Source organism: Chenopodium album, chromosome 15 (genome assembly GCF_948465745.1).
Source record: "Chenopodium album chromosome 15, dcCheAlbu1.1, whole genome shotgun sequence".
Taxonomy (NCBI): domain Eukaryota; kingdom Viridiplantae; phylum Streptophyta; class Magnoliopsida; order Caryophyllales; family Amaranthaceae; genus Chenopodium; species Chenopodium album.
In genome coordinates this window covers 17,374,392-17,391,528 of record NC_137848.1, presented here as the reverse complement: position 1 = coordinate 17,391,528, position 17,137 = coordinate 17,374,392, and the positions used below count along the sequence as shown (strand labels likewise).

The 17,137-nt window shown below is 32.8% G+C and overlaps 1 protein-coding gene across 1 annotated transcript; it reads right to left on the bottom strand.

Moving 5' to 3' along the window:
- Nucleotides 1-1,127: 1,127 nt before the first annotated feature.
- LOC145582017 (glucose and ribitol dehydrogenase-like) lies at nt 1,128-3,647 on the bottom strand. The gene is made up of 4 exons (XM_081639053.1): nt 3,458-3,647; nt 2,700-3,082; nt 1,564-1,922; nt 1,128-1,416 (listed from the first exon to the last, which is right to left on the bottom strand). The coding sequence occupies exons 1-4, from the start codon at nt 3,578-3,580 to the stop codon at nt 1,394-1,396; spliced, it is 888 nt and encodes a 295-aa protein (XP_081495179.1). The 5' UTR covers nt 3,581-3,647; the 3' UTR covers nt 1,128-1,393.
- Nucleotides 3,648-17,137: the final 13,490 nt, after the last annotated feature.

Genomic DNA, 17,137 nt, shown 5'->3' with positions numbered 1-17,137 from the left:
AAACTACATTATAAAAACTAAATGTTGTAAGTTGCTACCATATGTTTGATTTAACAATGAAAGAAAAGGGAAATTAGGGGTAATAAGGGGGCTATGGAGAAATTGGGTGGGAAAACGAGAAAAAATGATTGAAATTGAGTTATTGAACATCCCTTATACAATGCAATAATCAATCAAAAGGTAGCTTCTTACAACATTTAGTGTTTTATACAGTGCGTAGTTTTTTATAATATTTTTTTAATAAGTTAGTTTTTCACAAAATGTAAACTATATAAGGTAGTTTTTCAAAAAAAAAATTAAATAAAAAAAAAATCCTCGTTTTTTAATAATACATTTCCAACTCGTCAATGTTGCACTCCCTACCACCAATGATGATATGATTTTCTTGGTTTACAGAATAGATAAATATAAAGGGTAAAATAATATACTCCCTCCGTTTCTGAAAGTTCGATTCACTTTGCATTTGCGCGGTCTCCAATATGCGTCTTTGACCATCAATATCTTTGGGGTATGTATCATTGAAAATTATAAAAAATTGATACTTAAAAAATATAAACTAAGCCGGCGAATCTAACAAGATTTCCCATGGTAATTTATTACTTTTGTAAAAATCATAAAAGTTAGTTAAAGATATTTTACTTTGACCACATGAATAGTAAGTGAGTCGAATCTTCAGAAATGAAGGTAGTATATTAAATTTCTCACTTAAGGCAGTTCATTGAGCATACATATTGCATAGTACTCCCTCAGTTTTTAAATACTTGCTCCACTTTCTTTTTTCTGGCCGTTTTTAAATACTTGTTCCATTTCTTTATTTGAAAAGCTATTACAATAATTAATTAATTTCTCTCACCAAGTGGACCCAACAATATTAATTCCATATTCTCTCTCCTTCAAATCCCATCCACTACTTTTGGTTTTTTTTTTTACAATTTTTTATTCTTCTACCAACCCCATTACCTCCATATTTTATTCTTTTTTTCAATTTCTCTTAAAACTCCGTACATGGAGAAATGGAGCAAGTATTTAAAAACAGAGGGAGTAAATGACATTAGGAATAGAGGGATGGTTAGTCCCACCATCTCCCGTGTGACAGGGTTTGATTACTCACCACCCCCTCCTTAAATGGGGGGATTTTTGAAAAATATAGCATAGTATATGTACGATATATAGAATTACAAGGTTTAAAAGGATTACGAATACAAAGCCAAAGTAATAAACACAACATATAAACAAAGTAAACACCTTTGGCTTCTGCATACATTAAAATGCAAGGATGATTATTAACATAAATATATTTAATAGAGGTTTGAACATCGGAGACACAGGGGTACGTACACGCTCGTGCTCTTTATTATATTATCTTGACAGTCGACATACTTGGATCAATGGATCATCCGTTAACGATCTCTCCACCTGAAACGTAAACTAGTTAGGCAACGTAATTAACTGTACTTCACTTAAATTATTTTTGCAATTCGAGTAATGTACGAAGAGTTATGTATATATCGATAATGTGGGATGACAACAATTTCAAAAGATGAAAAATTACAACATGCTTACCATTTGGATGAAGGACTTGACCTGTGAAATAGGATGAACACTCGTCGCTTGCAAGAAATACAAAAGATGGAGCGACTTCAAATGGCTCCGCGGCTCTATCCATTGGAGCATATGAACCTAAATTCACAACACGTTCAACAGGCAGAGAAGCAACCTGAAGGGGAGTCCAGATGGGGCCTGGTGCTACTCCATTTACTCGAATTCCTCGTTTGATGAGTTGGAGACTGAGGCTTCTAGTGAAGCTAACAAGGGCTCCTTTGGTGCTGCTGTAGTCAACTAGTGTTTCCTCACCCTTGTATGCTGTGACGGAGGTTGTGTTGATTATGCTGCTTCCTTCTTTCATATGCTTTAGTGAGTGCCTTCGTTCGTTAGAAATCATATTGCATTAGCATCATAACATAAAACAAAGTTAAAAATCCTACTATGATGATATAATGGAAGGTGTCTTATATAATTAACGATTGTTTTATGGACATTTTATGAAAAACTACCTTATAAAACACTTTTTTTTTCGAGAAACTACCTAATTAAAAAAAATGTTGTAAGAAACTACCTTATAAATGAATAAATGTTGTAAGAGACTACCATTAGTCGGAAAGTCACTGTTGACTTTCATTTTCCAGCGTTGACCACATCACGTGCCAATCACGTGACTTTTAATTCACCCTTTAATTTCTCTCCTTTTTTCTTAATTGGCACGTGACATAGTCAACGTTGGAAAATAAAAGTCAACGATTACTTTCGGACAAGGGTAGTCTCTTATAATATTTACCCTTTTATAAGGTAATTTCTTATAACATTTTTTTATTAGGTAGTTTCTTGAAAAAAAAAAAGTGTTTTATAAGGTAGTTTTTCACAAAATAAATGTTTCCTAACATGTTTAGTTGAAACATGTTTCCTAACATAGATTAGATAATATAAGTGGTTTCAAATACATTTTTTTTTTCCTTGTATTATAACCATTTATAATATAAATAAATGTCCTCATAACTTTTGCAAAAGACCAACATTTTGATTTATTTCGTTTAAAAATTATTCAATCAATAAAAAAAAAAAAAAAAAGATTATTATTTTGATAAAAAACTATTTTTTAGTCTAGATCATTCTTGTAATTAGCTCATGGAATGAATACTTACTTTGCCAAGAAGAAACTAGCGAAGAAGTTGATTTCAAATGTAGTCCTTAGTTGTTCCTCTGTGATTTCTTCGATTCTCTCAGCAAAGTATTGTACTCCTGCGTTATTCACTAAGACATCAATGAGTCCAAAGTGGCTAACCACCTTATCAACCACCTCCTTGCATTCCTCTTCGCCTCGGCGAAGATCAGCTGGAATGGCAATAGGTTCACCTGCATCATTTTCTTTGGCCGCTTTTCCTATCAAATCCAAGGCGTCATGGGCATCTTTATCCTCTGGCCCTTTAACATACGTGAATGCAACAGTTGCACCCTCGAGTGCAAAATAGCAACAAACTGCCCTTCCTATCCCTGAATCACCTCCTGTTACCAATGCCACCTTTCCCTATATATATACAATAATAGTCGACAATTGTTAGCAAGTTTATCATAAAACTAAAGATGAAACTATTGGGATGAGAAGTATATTACAAAAATCCAACAATAGCATCCTTGATCCACGCACATACATAATTTTTTTTAAAATTTTTTGGTAAGTGATAAAAACCAAAATTTGTGGACCCTTGTTTCCAGGGTCCTGTGCGGTTGCTTGCTTCGCTATACTCATAACCACCCTTGTAATAATTGGCATAACTATTTATTATTTTATAAACACCATGCATGCATGTAAATATTCATATAGTAGCAAAAATATTATACAGAATTAGGAAAATCAAAGAAGCTCAAATAATATAGGAAACTTAATGCATGTACGTCTTACATGAAGCTTTTTGGAAGGTATATAGTGAGGATTGACAGATTTCGGGAGTGGATTCATCAAATATTGCTTTCCTGGTTGAGAATCCTGTGTTTGTGGTGGGAATTTTTCGCCTTTGCTCGTCATTTTTGCTTGTTTTCTTACTTGGTATTTTAATGACGACTTAACTCAATTTCTCTTAACAGAAATAACAAAAACAGGCCTTGTTAGTTTAGAAAGACCAACCAAGAACTAGAATATATATACAAAACAATCTCACGTACGTATTACTACTTTCCTTGTTTATCTTTCCTAAAAAAAAAAAAAAAAATCACAAAGAGTATTATTTTCCTTTAGAGAGGTAGTTATCAATTTCATAAATGATTTAATGATTTTGAGACTTTTTTGGCCACGGCCAAACTAATATTCTTATACCAAGTACATGATGAAGTTTTAATTCATTAATAAAAAAAATGTGTTAAAATTAACATCCTTATATAAATAGTTCAAATATTTTTATTTTTTTTTTTTTTTTTTTTTGGGAAACCAATAGTTCAAATGTCATAGTTCAGTTAATTTAAAAGGAGTACTACCAGTGTACCACATAGAGTATACTAGCATAGCACCCGTGCGATGCACGACTTACAAATCTTATTACTTATATTTATTTCACAAAATTTTAAGACAAAACGATTTAATGAGTAATAATGAATTTACTTACATATATAGATGTCTTAATCATGCATTTTTAACCTCTTAAAATAATGATATCTACTTTAAAGACAACTTTTTAATTCTTAAATTGAATGTAAAGTTTTTAAATATAATTCAACTCAATCAATGAACTACTGATAATCAATCCCTACATTAAGTCATTTTTTTTTCTTATTTCTACTTGAGTCACTGACTACCTCATTTTAAAAATGATTAAATTTTGTCCACTAACTCAATATATACAACGTTTTTTCTGTGTGACTGGTACGGCTGACACACGCCAAAACAAAGTAATCCCTAACCAAATAATCCCAAACTGACTGAGTAACCTTTAACCGATCGAATAACCATTAACCAAGTAACCCCTGACCGACCGAGTAACCCCTGACCAAGTAATCTCGGCCACACGATGTAGCCAACCAGATATGAAACTTTGTGAACTCAATATATGCTTGGAAAATAATTTCTATTATAAAACAACATGATCGTTTTATTAATATTGAATTTCGTATATCACAAATAATGTTATATCTTTTTTCTCTATGGCCTCTAACACACTTGAAATTTAACATGTAACTTCTAAAGATAGGAATTTTTATATTCACATATAGCAGGAATATAGTCACGTCTTTTTATAGACATTTGATATGTTTATCACAATTTTTTATATGCGGTTTGCTATACCGTGTGACAGGGGTTACTTGAGGAGTTACTCGGTCAGGGGTTACTCGAGTTGTCGGGGTTACTCAAGTTACTCGGTCAGGGGTTACTCGAGTTACTCGTTACTCCTAACCGAGTAACTCCTCAAGTAACCCCTGACCGAGTAACTCCTCAAGTAACTTCCGACTGAGTAACCCCTCGAGTAATCCATGACCGAACCCCTCGAGTAACCCCTGACTGAGTAACCCCTCAAGTTACCCCTAACTCCTTAAATAACCCTTAACCAAATTACTCGAGTATGTAACCCCTGACCGAACTCCTTAAATAATCATGACCTAGTAACTCGAGTAACTCTCAACCGAATAACTCGAGTAACTCATGACCGAGTGACCCCTCGAGTAACCCCTGATCGAGTAACCCTGTAAGTAACCCTAGAACCGAGTGAACCCCTCGAGTAACCTTGTCCGAACTCCTCAAGTAACCCTTGACCGAGTAACTCGAGTAACCCCTGACTGAATAACTCGGGTAACCTCTAACAAAATAATTCGGGTAACCCCTGCCACATGGTGTGGCCTGCTGCACAAAAAAGTTGTTGTAGTTTTATTATGAATGTAAATATTAGTTCTCATATTTTTCTTTCCCTCGTGGAGAATAAAAAATATGAAATTATCTTGTCTCATCACCTACTAAATTTTATCAGATGATGAATCAACCTCATCACCACACACATATGGCATCTTCCACATCCAAAAATTTGCACGTCTAAAAATCTGAAAAGCCACTGCTTAGTGTAATTTTTTTTTTCTAAAATTGTAACCTTTAACTATATATGACCTTAGAAGGATGCGTAGGCTTGCCCTTAATTGTTTGATTAATTTTCTTTTTTTTTTAAATTATTATTATTATTATTATTATTATTATTATTATTATATGTAATCATTTGATTTTTTTATTGCACATACAAGTATATAACAGTGAAAAAAAATTGGGCTTTTTGTCAAAAACTACCTATTAAAGCCATTTTTTGTGAGAAACTACCTAATAAAAAAATATTATAAGAAACTACCTATTAAAATGAAAATTTTGTAAAAGACTACCTTTTCACCAGATTTTCACCGTTGACTAATTTTTCCGGCATTGACCACCTACTTGCCAATCACGTGAACTTTTAAAACCTTTATTTTTCCATGCCCCACCAACAATGCCACCTTTCATGTGACCGGTCGAGCATGGTTAATGCCGGAGAAATTAGTCAAAGATGAAAATTCGACCAATAATATTTTTTTACAAATTATTTCCTTTAATAGGTAGTTTCTTACAACATTTTTATTTTAATAGGTGGTTTCTTACAACATTTTTTTTATTAGGTAGTTTCTCACAAAAAATTGATTTTAAAAGGTGGTTTTTGACAAAAAGTCCAAAAAAATTATATGTACACAAATATAAGAGAAGTAAAAAAAATGCATATTACTCTTACATATCACTCGTGACGACATATACATCATATACAACGCATTTTCTATGCGACTGGCACACCGTGTGGCCGCTCGTAAAAAGAAATAGTAACGCATATGACACCGACAAGTTAACCCCTATTTTACTAACAGGTTAGAGTAGCCCCTAATTACACTTATTGAGTAACTCTCAAATAATTAACAAATAAAGTATCCTCTACAACACTCACAGTGTAACCATTATAACACTTACTAATAAATAAGCCCTATATTTTCCTCAAAAAAAAAAAAAAAAAAAAAAAAGTAAGCCGTATATCACTAATTGAATGACCCCTAGAACACTAACTGAGTAACCCTATAGTGGTTGTCCACATTGATAAATAACTAACACAATCAAACTTTGCATACATGTCGATGCAATGCTTTGACTTAGTTTTTATGTAATTAGATATCAATAAAAGTTATATTCTTTTTAGTTATAAAACCTTACATCAATATCTATTTAATAACTTAAAATGATAAAATATGAATTTATTACATTTATAAAAAAAAAAAGTAAAATAAATAAACTACAATCAATGTTAATAATATATATAATGAAAAAAAAAGTCTTATGTGTCAGTTATAATAGAAAGAATGGAGTAAAAATTAGTGTCGAACATTGTATTTAAAAATGAGAATTATAGTTTATAGAGAATTATATATCATCAACTTTTTTACAATAGATGTTATGCATGAGTGTGTTGTGACTTTAGTTGTCGAATAAATGGTTTGTTTATAGGTTTAGCAAAAGTTTAAAAACTTATTATAATAATTCAGAGATTTTGCGTTTAGGAGTTCTGTAACAAAATATTATAGCACATGAATTATATATAGCATATATAATTTTTTTAAAAAAATTAAGTATAATATAACTAAAATCATATGGTAGACAATTTACATTTATTTTTTTAGAGAAAACACAATCTACATATTTATAAGCTATTTACGATTCACAACATGTCTAATTGTTTAAATATAAGCCAGAAAACACATTATTATCAAGTTTGATCTTATTAGATTAAAATTGTTATAACTTTTCAATATATGAACTTTGTATAATTCAAAGTAATGCACAATTATATATATATATAAAAAAATAATGGTCAAAATAGTGAATTGGAGATCGTTTAAATGTAACACTTAACAAAGTGGAGGTAGTACTCCGTATTATATTTTTTTAAATAAGATATATAATTTATGCACATTAGTATATTTGAGTGACAATCTACATTTAATATATAATCAAATATATCTTTTACTAATCCGTAATATAAACTTGACTTAAATATAAGAGATATGGATGAAGGAGGCTAGGGTGAGATCCATGAAGAAACTTGAAAAGGTCATATCCCACAAGTATAGTCTCAAGTTGAATTGTTCAGGATAAATGATTGGTTGAATTGAGTTTGATAATATTAGTGAGGTTGACAACATAGCAGAATTAGCTTCAACATCATTAGGAATGGTGTTAGTAGCCATAAGAATAATGTGGGGAGGAAAAAAAATTAGGTTGAAGGAATAACCTGCTCTAATATAGTTGTACGTGTGCTAATAAGGAAACCTAAAATATAATGTACGGAGTACAAAATAACAAAATACATTTTCCTTGAATTAAGCAATCTAAAGCCAAATGATATGGACTAAATATATGCTGGAAATCCATGAATAATATTAATTGAGAAACAATATTAAGAAAGTCAAGATATTATCTCGGAGTATCTTAATTTAATAGTAGGATCTTTGACAATTATACATTTTACCAAAAAAAAATTAAAAAAAAAAAAACTAAAACAAGGACACGTGGCAGCCATGGAGCTAGTGTACCCTATTTTAGTATAGTATATAGATAGATTGGTTTTTTTTTTTTTATAAAAAAAAAAAAAAAAAAAAAAAAAAAAAAAAACTAAGTAAATAAATGACAAATTTTGATCAAAGTATTGAATTACAAAGGATATGTTAGGTATAAAATGATATATAAAATAATCAAAATTATGTTAAGAAAGTTTTTTTTATAGTTATATAAAAATTTGTGATCAAGATATGTCAAATCTTTTTATTTTTAGTAATTATATTGTATAGCATTAGGGAATTATTTTTGTATAAAATTTGTTTTAAAAAAAAAACTAAGGATACACTAGGAGATGACACGTGTCATTGCTGGTGTATCTTTTAATATATATAGTTATTGATGATTAGTTACTTGTTAGGTTACAAAAAAAAATAGTTACTTGTTAGGTTACAAAAAAAAATAGTTACTTGTTATGTTACAAAGATGTCGTTTATATCTTTGTTTTTTTAATATTACAACAATTAATAGTTTAGGAAGTTTCACAAATATTTACAATACCATATTTGTAAATTTTCTCATCACATAAATCCTAACCTTTATTTCTTTCTATCTTAAATTTCGTATCTTTCTTCCCTGGTTGGAATATAAATAGGGGAACATAAGAACATAATTATATAATAGCATGATTTAGGCCCCGTTCTGTTCACCTAATTTTTGCTGAACTGAAATTATTTTTAGTGAAACAAAATTATATTTGCTAAAGTTAAATTATTTTTACTAAAATTAAATTAATTTTACTAAACTGAAATTATTTTTGCCGAACTGAAATTATTTTTACTGATTTTCTATTATAATTCTTCTTTAAGAAAACTGAATTTTACTGAACTGAACTTATTTTTACTTAACTGAAATTAATTTTACTACACTAAAATTAATTTTACTGAACTGAACTGAACTTATTTTTACTAAACCGAACTTATTTTTACTTAATATTATTTTTTTAAGGTGAAGTGAACAGGGCCTTACACTATGTATTATATATTGTATTTCTATGAAATATTTCACAATATTTTGTTTTATATATGGAGGATTTTTCTGTGTGGCTAGCCACACCACTTTCGAGTAACCCATGGCCGTTTATCCTTAAAGTAGTAACTCCTAACTGAACCCCTCAAGTAACCCCTGACCGAATAACCCCATCGAGCTGAGTAATCCCTAACCGAACCCCTCAAGTAGTCACTAATGACCAAGTAACTCGAGTAACCCCGGCCACGCGGTGTGGCTAGCCACATATAAAAATTTGTGTTCATATATTTTTTATTTTGGAGTAATGAATGAATATCAAAAAGTTTCTCGAAACTATAAGGTGAAAAAGAATTTTTTTTTTAATTAAAAAAAAAGCCTAAATTATCTCTATTTGTTACATTTTCGGCCAATGTAATGTCACTACTATTTTTTACAATCCCTTTCCAATATTCACAACCATAAACGCAACTATTCTTTCTGTCTCTAAAAATTTGTTTGAGTTACATTATTAGACTTTTGTTTTTAATTTAAGAAATTTTGTAAGATTTGAGTGAATGTAAGAAGAAAAGAAATGGCTACAGAGAAAAAGGTAAAGGATGTAGAGTGTTTGACAAGAGGAGTAAGCTAGTTGAGGGTTTGACAAAAAAAACTTATGCAAAGTAAATGTGAATATGTTAAAATATACTGAATAATATGTTATGTAATTCTCATTTAACAAATACGGCCATATACAAATATATAGATTAGGATACTAGGAGGACAAGACCAAATATTCCTAAGATAATCACAAAATTTCTAAGATATCTTTTCACAATATTCACAATATTATCTTTCCTAATATCCCCCTCAAGTTGCATTGGAGAGTACGGATCTCGGACACCCAACTTGCGAAGAAGAAACTCGAACTTGGCTTTTCCCAAAGCCTTTGTAAAAATGTCAACCAACTGAACCGTCATAGGAACATGCGAAGGTATAATCATCCCATCTGTAATCGCATCCCAAACAAAATGACAATCTGATTCAATATGTTTTGTTCGTTCATGAAACATTGGATTTTGCGCAATGTATAACGCTAACTGACTATCACAATAGAGGTGCATCCCATTCTCATGATTAACACCTAAGTCGCCAAGAATTCGTTTCAACCACTTTAATTCACAAGTCACTGCAGTCATCGACCGATATTCTACTTCTACTGAGGAAAGGGAAACAATAGGTTGCTTTTTCGTTTTCCATGACACTGGGGACAAACCAAGAAGCACAAACCAACCACTCAAAGATCACCTGGAAAGAGGACAACCTACCCAATCTGAATCACACCAGCCTTCCAGCTGTAAAGCACTGTCGGATCTCAATAAAATTCCCTGTCCCGGGCTCTTCTTCAAATATCTAACAACTCGCAGAGTAGCTTCCTAATGATCAATCCTGGGATTTTGCATAAACTGTGATAGAATGTGCACAGAATATGCTAAATCTGGTCTCGTAATAGACAAATAAATCAGTCGACCTATGAGGCAACGATATTTCTCTACATCAAGAAAATACTCTCCCTGCACCAAAGCCAACTTGTGATTTTGTTCCATAGGGAACTCTGTAGGTTTGGCATCTAGTAAACCAGCCTCAGTAATAATATCTGTCGCATATTTCCTCTGACAAATAAAAATCCCTTGTGCATTTTGGGCTACCTCTAGCCCTAAAAAATATTTTAATACTCCAAGATCTTTTATCTTAAAGCAATTTCCCAGATATATATGATTTAAAATTAATCATAGCAGATTTATCATTCCCTGCAATAATTAAATCATCGACATATACAAAACATTGAGCTGCATCTTCCCCTTTGTCAGAGTTAATAGAGAATAATAATAGTATGACTGTTTAAAACCAAAATATTTCAAAGCTGTTGCCAGCTTTGCAAACCAACACCGGGGAGCTTGTTTAAGACCATACAATGATTTTTTTCATCATGCAAACTTTGTCAGAATTATTTTTCTCAAAACCAGGGGGAAATTTCATATATACCTCTTCTTTCAAATCTCCATGAAGAAATACATTATGAACATCCATTTGATGAACATCCCAGTTTTTCACTGCCGCAACTGCAAGAAAAGTTCGAACCGTCACCATTTTTGCTACCGGAGCAAATGCCTCGTTGTAGTCTAATCCTTCAACCTGATAATTGCCAAAGATGACTAATCTCGCCTTCAATCTCTGCAAGTTTCCAAGCTCATCATATTTTTCTTTGTACACCCACTTACTTCCGAGTGCCTTTTTACCGGGTAATAATTTTTCAAGCACCCAAGTGCCCTGTTCTTCAGGTGCCTGTATCTCATCTGCCATAGCCTTTCTCCAACCCTCATGTTTCATGGCTTCTTTGAAACTTTTGGGTTCATTTCCACCTATAATAGCTGCAATATATTTCTTATATTTCACAGAAAATCGGTGAGAATCAACAAAATGTGTTATAAGGTAAACCCAGTACCTAAGGGAAGTGATGTCGCAGGTGAATGCTGAGTTGCTGTAGATGGATAATTATTTTGGATAGTATGAGTCACATAATCACGACATTTGACGGAAGGAAATTTTTTACGCTTGCCTTTACCCATTGCCTCGCTATTTTTTGCCTTTTCAAACACCTCGATCTCATTTGAGGTGGCCTGAGTAGCCCCCTGTGCTGCTTCTTGCTCATCGCTGTTGAGTGGGGACCCATCGATCGCTGGATTTCCAGCGCCCCGACCAGAAGGACTGGCCGTATCACAAGTAGCAACACCATCGCCCGCTGGATGGTCGTTGGCAGACCCATCTGTAGGTTGGTTGCGATTCTGCTCTTCACACCGTGGGCTGCCTGCGGTCTCAATTTCCTGGGGCTCTCCTTCACTCACATTCACCAATTCACAGCCCTATTCATCATCACTCTCCACAACATCCGAAGTTTGCACATGTGTGGTATTCCGTAGATTGTCAACATCTAGAGTATGAAAAGGAAATTCATTCTCAACAAATTACACATCACGTGACACAAAATGATCCTTAGTCTCTATATCAAACACTCTCCATCCTTTCTTCCCAAAAGGATACCTCAAAAAAAGCACTTCCGGCTCCTACTAACAAACTTGTCACCCTTACTTCGTTGGTTATGAGCATAACACAAGCACCCAAACACCTTAATATAATCATACGAAGGTTGTTTACCAAACAAAATCTCAAATGGAGTCTTAAACTCAAGTAATCTAGATGGAGTATGGTTATCAAATGACAAGCCGGTTGCACACATGCCCCCCAAAATCAAAGAGGTAAATTTGCTTGAAATCTCAAAGCACGTGCCACATTAAGTATATGTTGATGTTTACGCTTAACACGCCCATTTTGTTGAGGTGTACTCACACAAGAAGTCTCAAATATAATCCCATTAGTAAAGAAATAGTCACGCAAGGAATTAAATTCCTTGCCATTATCACTACGGACAATTTTAATCTCATGCTTAAATTGTTGTTTCATTAAAGCAACAAAGTTAAGGAACATCAATTCAACCTCAGTTTTATTCTGCAATAAATATGTCCACACTCCTCGTGAAAAATCATCTACTATAGTTAAGAAATAATGAGAACCACAAGTCAATGCAATCTTGTAAGGCCCCCATAAACCAACATGAATAAGTTCAAAAATATGACCAGCTCTATTCTTGCTATTGGGAAAACTACTTCTATGTTGTTTTGCCTGAGGGCATATATCACATGATTTATGTTTAAGACTCCTACTAGAAGTACTCACATGAGGAAGAAATTGCAGAACTTTTCTCGAAGGGTGCCCCAATCATTGATGCCACAACTCTGTTGAACGATCACTATCTATCTTCAAATCCTTCACTCCCGGAACACCTCGGAAATAATATAGTCCATTCACTCGTTCACCCGCTCCATTCACCTTCCTCGTTGTTAGGTCTTGTATAGCACAAAGTTTATCAGTAAATTGCATTACACAATTTGATTTATCACTCAATTGAGTTACTGAAATCAAATTGCAATTTAATTAGGGTACGTAAAGAAAATTGTCAATTTTTAAACCCCCTTGCAATATCACCAATTCAATTTTTGATGCATTAGCATTATTAGCATCCGGAAATCTCACTGGACAATGGCTCACATTGGTCACATTAGTCAAAAGTGACAGATCACATGTTACATGATTTGAAGCTCCCGTATCTATTATCCAACCCCAATCGTGCTTATCATGAAGCTTGGATTTAATGGAATTCAAATAGTTCAACAATTGTTGAACTTGGATTGACGTCACCCCCGCAAGACCACCCACACCAGCATGAGTGGTCTGAGCCAAATACTTTTCACTGGCCATCACATAGCAATGGAATTCTCTCAATAGATTTAATTAATAAAATCTCACAATTTGTCTCACAAATTAAAGAACCTCACTGTCAAGAAAAGTTCCTCACAATTCCTCACAAACAAAGGAATAAAAATGAATTAATTTTGTGAACCCTCAAAAACTCACAAATGTGCAAAGCACGGTATCTCAATCACAGCTCCCAACTTTTATAAATGTGAACTCTCACAATTATAAATTGTTTCTCAAATTGATGATCCTACAAACAGAAGGACAACACAAATACTCCTCACAATTGATTCGAAACACTATGTCGATTAAAAAAAATTATGTGAACCCTCACACTCCTCACGATTGCACGAAATTATGTAAATTACGTGTGATCGATTCGTCGGAAAATTTTTGGATCAAACCTAAGCTCTTGATACCATGTTAAAATATACTGAATAATATGTATGTAATTCTCATTCAACAAATACGGCCATATACAAATATATAGATTAGGATACTTGGAAGGCAAGACCAAATATTCCTAAGATAATCACAAAATATTCTAAGATATCTTTTCACAATATTCACAATATTATCTTTCCTAATAGAATCATATTCTATAACAAAGAGCGAGTAATATTATAATTTTGGGAACAGATGGTGTAAAATAATACTGAATGTTTTCTCATTTACTCCCCTACCAATATAATGTCATTATTTAAGTTGAATAATGATTATTTATTATTATTATTTTTTTTGATAAAACCTCTGATATAATTTTTTATTTATTTTCTAATTTCCACTTTCATCCATTTGGGTAGGTGCAAGTGTGAGTAGGATTTGTCCCACATTGAAAAAGAAAATAGGGTATTATAAATTGGTTGGTTATGTTAATATTATTATTGTATGGTTTCTTTGTATTATATATTTATTGTTGTGCATATCAATACAAGCTAAGCGGTTTTCTCCAATCTTTCTTGAATTTAACATGGTATTAGAGCCTCTCTAATTTCTAGAGAAATATATATTTTTTTTCAATCCTGGTTTGTTCATCAAATTATTTTTCTTGTGCTATCTTAAGGGTAGTCCAAGACAAGGCATCTTGTTACAACCTATGAAAGATTTGTGGTTGACGGCCTTTTGTGATAGTGATTAGGCCCTATGTCCATTGACTTGGCGTTTTTAGACAAGCTATCTAGTTTTTCTAGGTCGCTCTCCTTTTTCTTGGGAGAAAGAAATAACTTACCGTATCTCGTTCTTCGGCCTTTTCGGCCGAGCCGAATACTGTTCTATAGTAGTTGCTACTTTGTGAGTTTATGTGGTTAATAAAAGCATTGTTGCTTATTGTTAGGGTTGGTCATTCGAACTCTATGCAATTATTTTGAGATAGTCAGTCTGCTCTACATATCTCTAAAAACCCGGTATTTCATGATCATATATGAAGCATATATATTGAGGTAGATTGTAATTTTGTTCGTGCCGAGTTGTTCACGGGTAATATTTCAACCCCTTATGTTCCGACGAATCATCAGTTGGCGGATATTCTTACGAAGGCTCTTGGACAACAACAGTTTGGTTTTATTTTATACGCAAGTTGAGCATTTGTGATCTACAAGCTCCAACTTGAGGGGGAGTTCGAAGTTGGTTGGTTATGTTAATAAATAATAATATTGTTTTATGGTTATATTTGGATGTATATCTTTTAGGAGTTTTAGACAAGTTAAGTTTCCTTGTACTATATCGTTGTGTATATCACTACAAGCTAAATTGTTTTTCTCTAATCTTTCTTGAGTTTAACATAGGGATTTTAGTTTATAATTAACCAAGCGGGCTACTCCTTCTACTGCTAATTAGTTTTAGGATGGAAACTTATTGTGGGCTCTAGTTTGTATCCTGGGCATCAAGGCTTCTTTCCCTTGTGCCTTCCCCATCTATTATAACAAACTAGTATCCGTGCTAGGTTTGATCTAGTCACATCGTCTATGTTAGGTTTTATGGCGTTAGGGACTGCATATGATTAATATGAGTGTCGTATTGCCTTATAGACTTACAATTAGGGCTTTGGAGGCTCTGGGTGTAGTTTTTGTTTAAGGGAGAGTGTCATGTAGAGAAGATTATTAGATGCAAGTGTGATTAGGGTTAAACTAACCCACATTGAAAAAGAATGCAACGACTTCTCTCCCCTATGTTCTCCCCATCTGTTATGACACGTGTCTTTCATTTTACCAAAGTTCACCCTAATTATTTTTTATTTTATTTATGCAATGGTATTGTTTAATTTATCATTATCCTGTCTACGTATAACCTCATTTTTTTAGGAAACTATATAACCTCATTTTGTAGGAACCCTTTATATCCATTAAATCATTAATTATACTTTGGTGTTTTACAATTTCTTCACAATTAAAGTAGAAATAGCCCTCATAGGTTGTCCCTCTATTTTTTACATCGATAAATGGTGATGCGATAAAATGAGTACTACGTAGAACAAAGTAAAATAAAGATAGTATTTAATTCGTACGTAATAATAGTTGACAATGTATCTCTACGCTTAAGGTGGAGCTAGTCTATCATATCAATTAATGAATACCCTATTAACAATGCAAATTACATAAGCAATAATAATTGAGTTATTCAGATTTGATGTGCTATTTGGAGTCAATGTGTGTATTAATATAATTAGAAATCTTTCACGGAATCTATTCTTGGGATTTATTAAAATGTCACATTTCAAACACATGCATGTGGATGACAGCAAACGACTGCTTGGTTAGTTTTAGAGGATAACATTTAGCTACATCTACGGAGAAGAAAATCTTGCAGCAGATCATATTGTATTATAAATATGTACAATAAGAATTTGTAATGCATAAACAAACTCCACCTTAAAAAAATAATATTAAGTAAAAATAATTACATTCAGCAAAAATAAGTTCAATTCAGTAAAATTAATTTCAGTTCAGTAAAAAAAGTTCAGTTCAGTAAAATTCAGTTTTCTTAAAGAAGAATTATAATAGAAAATCAGTACAAATAATTTCAGTTCCGGAAAAATAATTTCAGTTCAGTAAAATTAATTTAAGTTCAGTAAAAATAATTTAAGTTCAGCAAATATAATTTTGTTTCAGTAAAAATAATTTCAGTTCAGCAAAAATAAGGTGAAAACAGGGCCTTACATTAATAAGCACTTATACTCTTCACCTTATTTTCATTGAAGTATACTATTTTTGATGAATTGAAAGTTATTGAAGTTAAATTGTTATTGATAAACTTAGATATTTTAAGAGAACTTAAGGGGTCGTTTGGTTCACCCGGGGTAAAAGGAATGGAATAAACAAAGGAAATGGAAAATAATGGAATGAAAATACTTTATATTCTCTATGTTGTTTGTTTTAAAAATAAAGGGAAACAATCCCATCAGTCCCACCACCATTGAACCACCCCACAACCACCTAATTCATTCACTTTCCACCTTTTCCAGCCACCATTCGTCCACAAAACCACCCACCGCACCTCCCCCGCCCTTCACCAACCCTCCCCCGCCTCTCGTCGGCCACCACGCAGCTCTACCCTCCCCCGAAAATCAGCGCCAAGAAACCCTAGAAATATCCCTCCTAGAAAAACATCCCTCACTCCCCGTGAAACCCGCTGTATGACCCTCCCCCACCCTCGAAACCCTAGGCGCTAGGG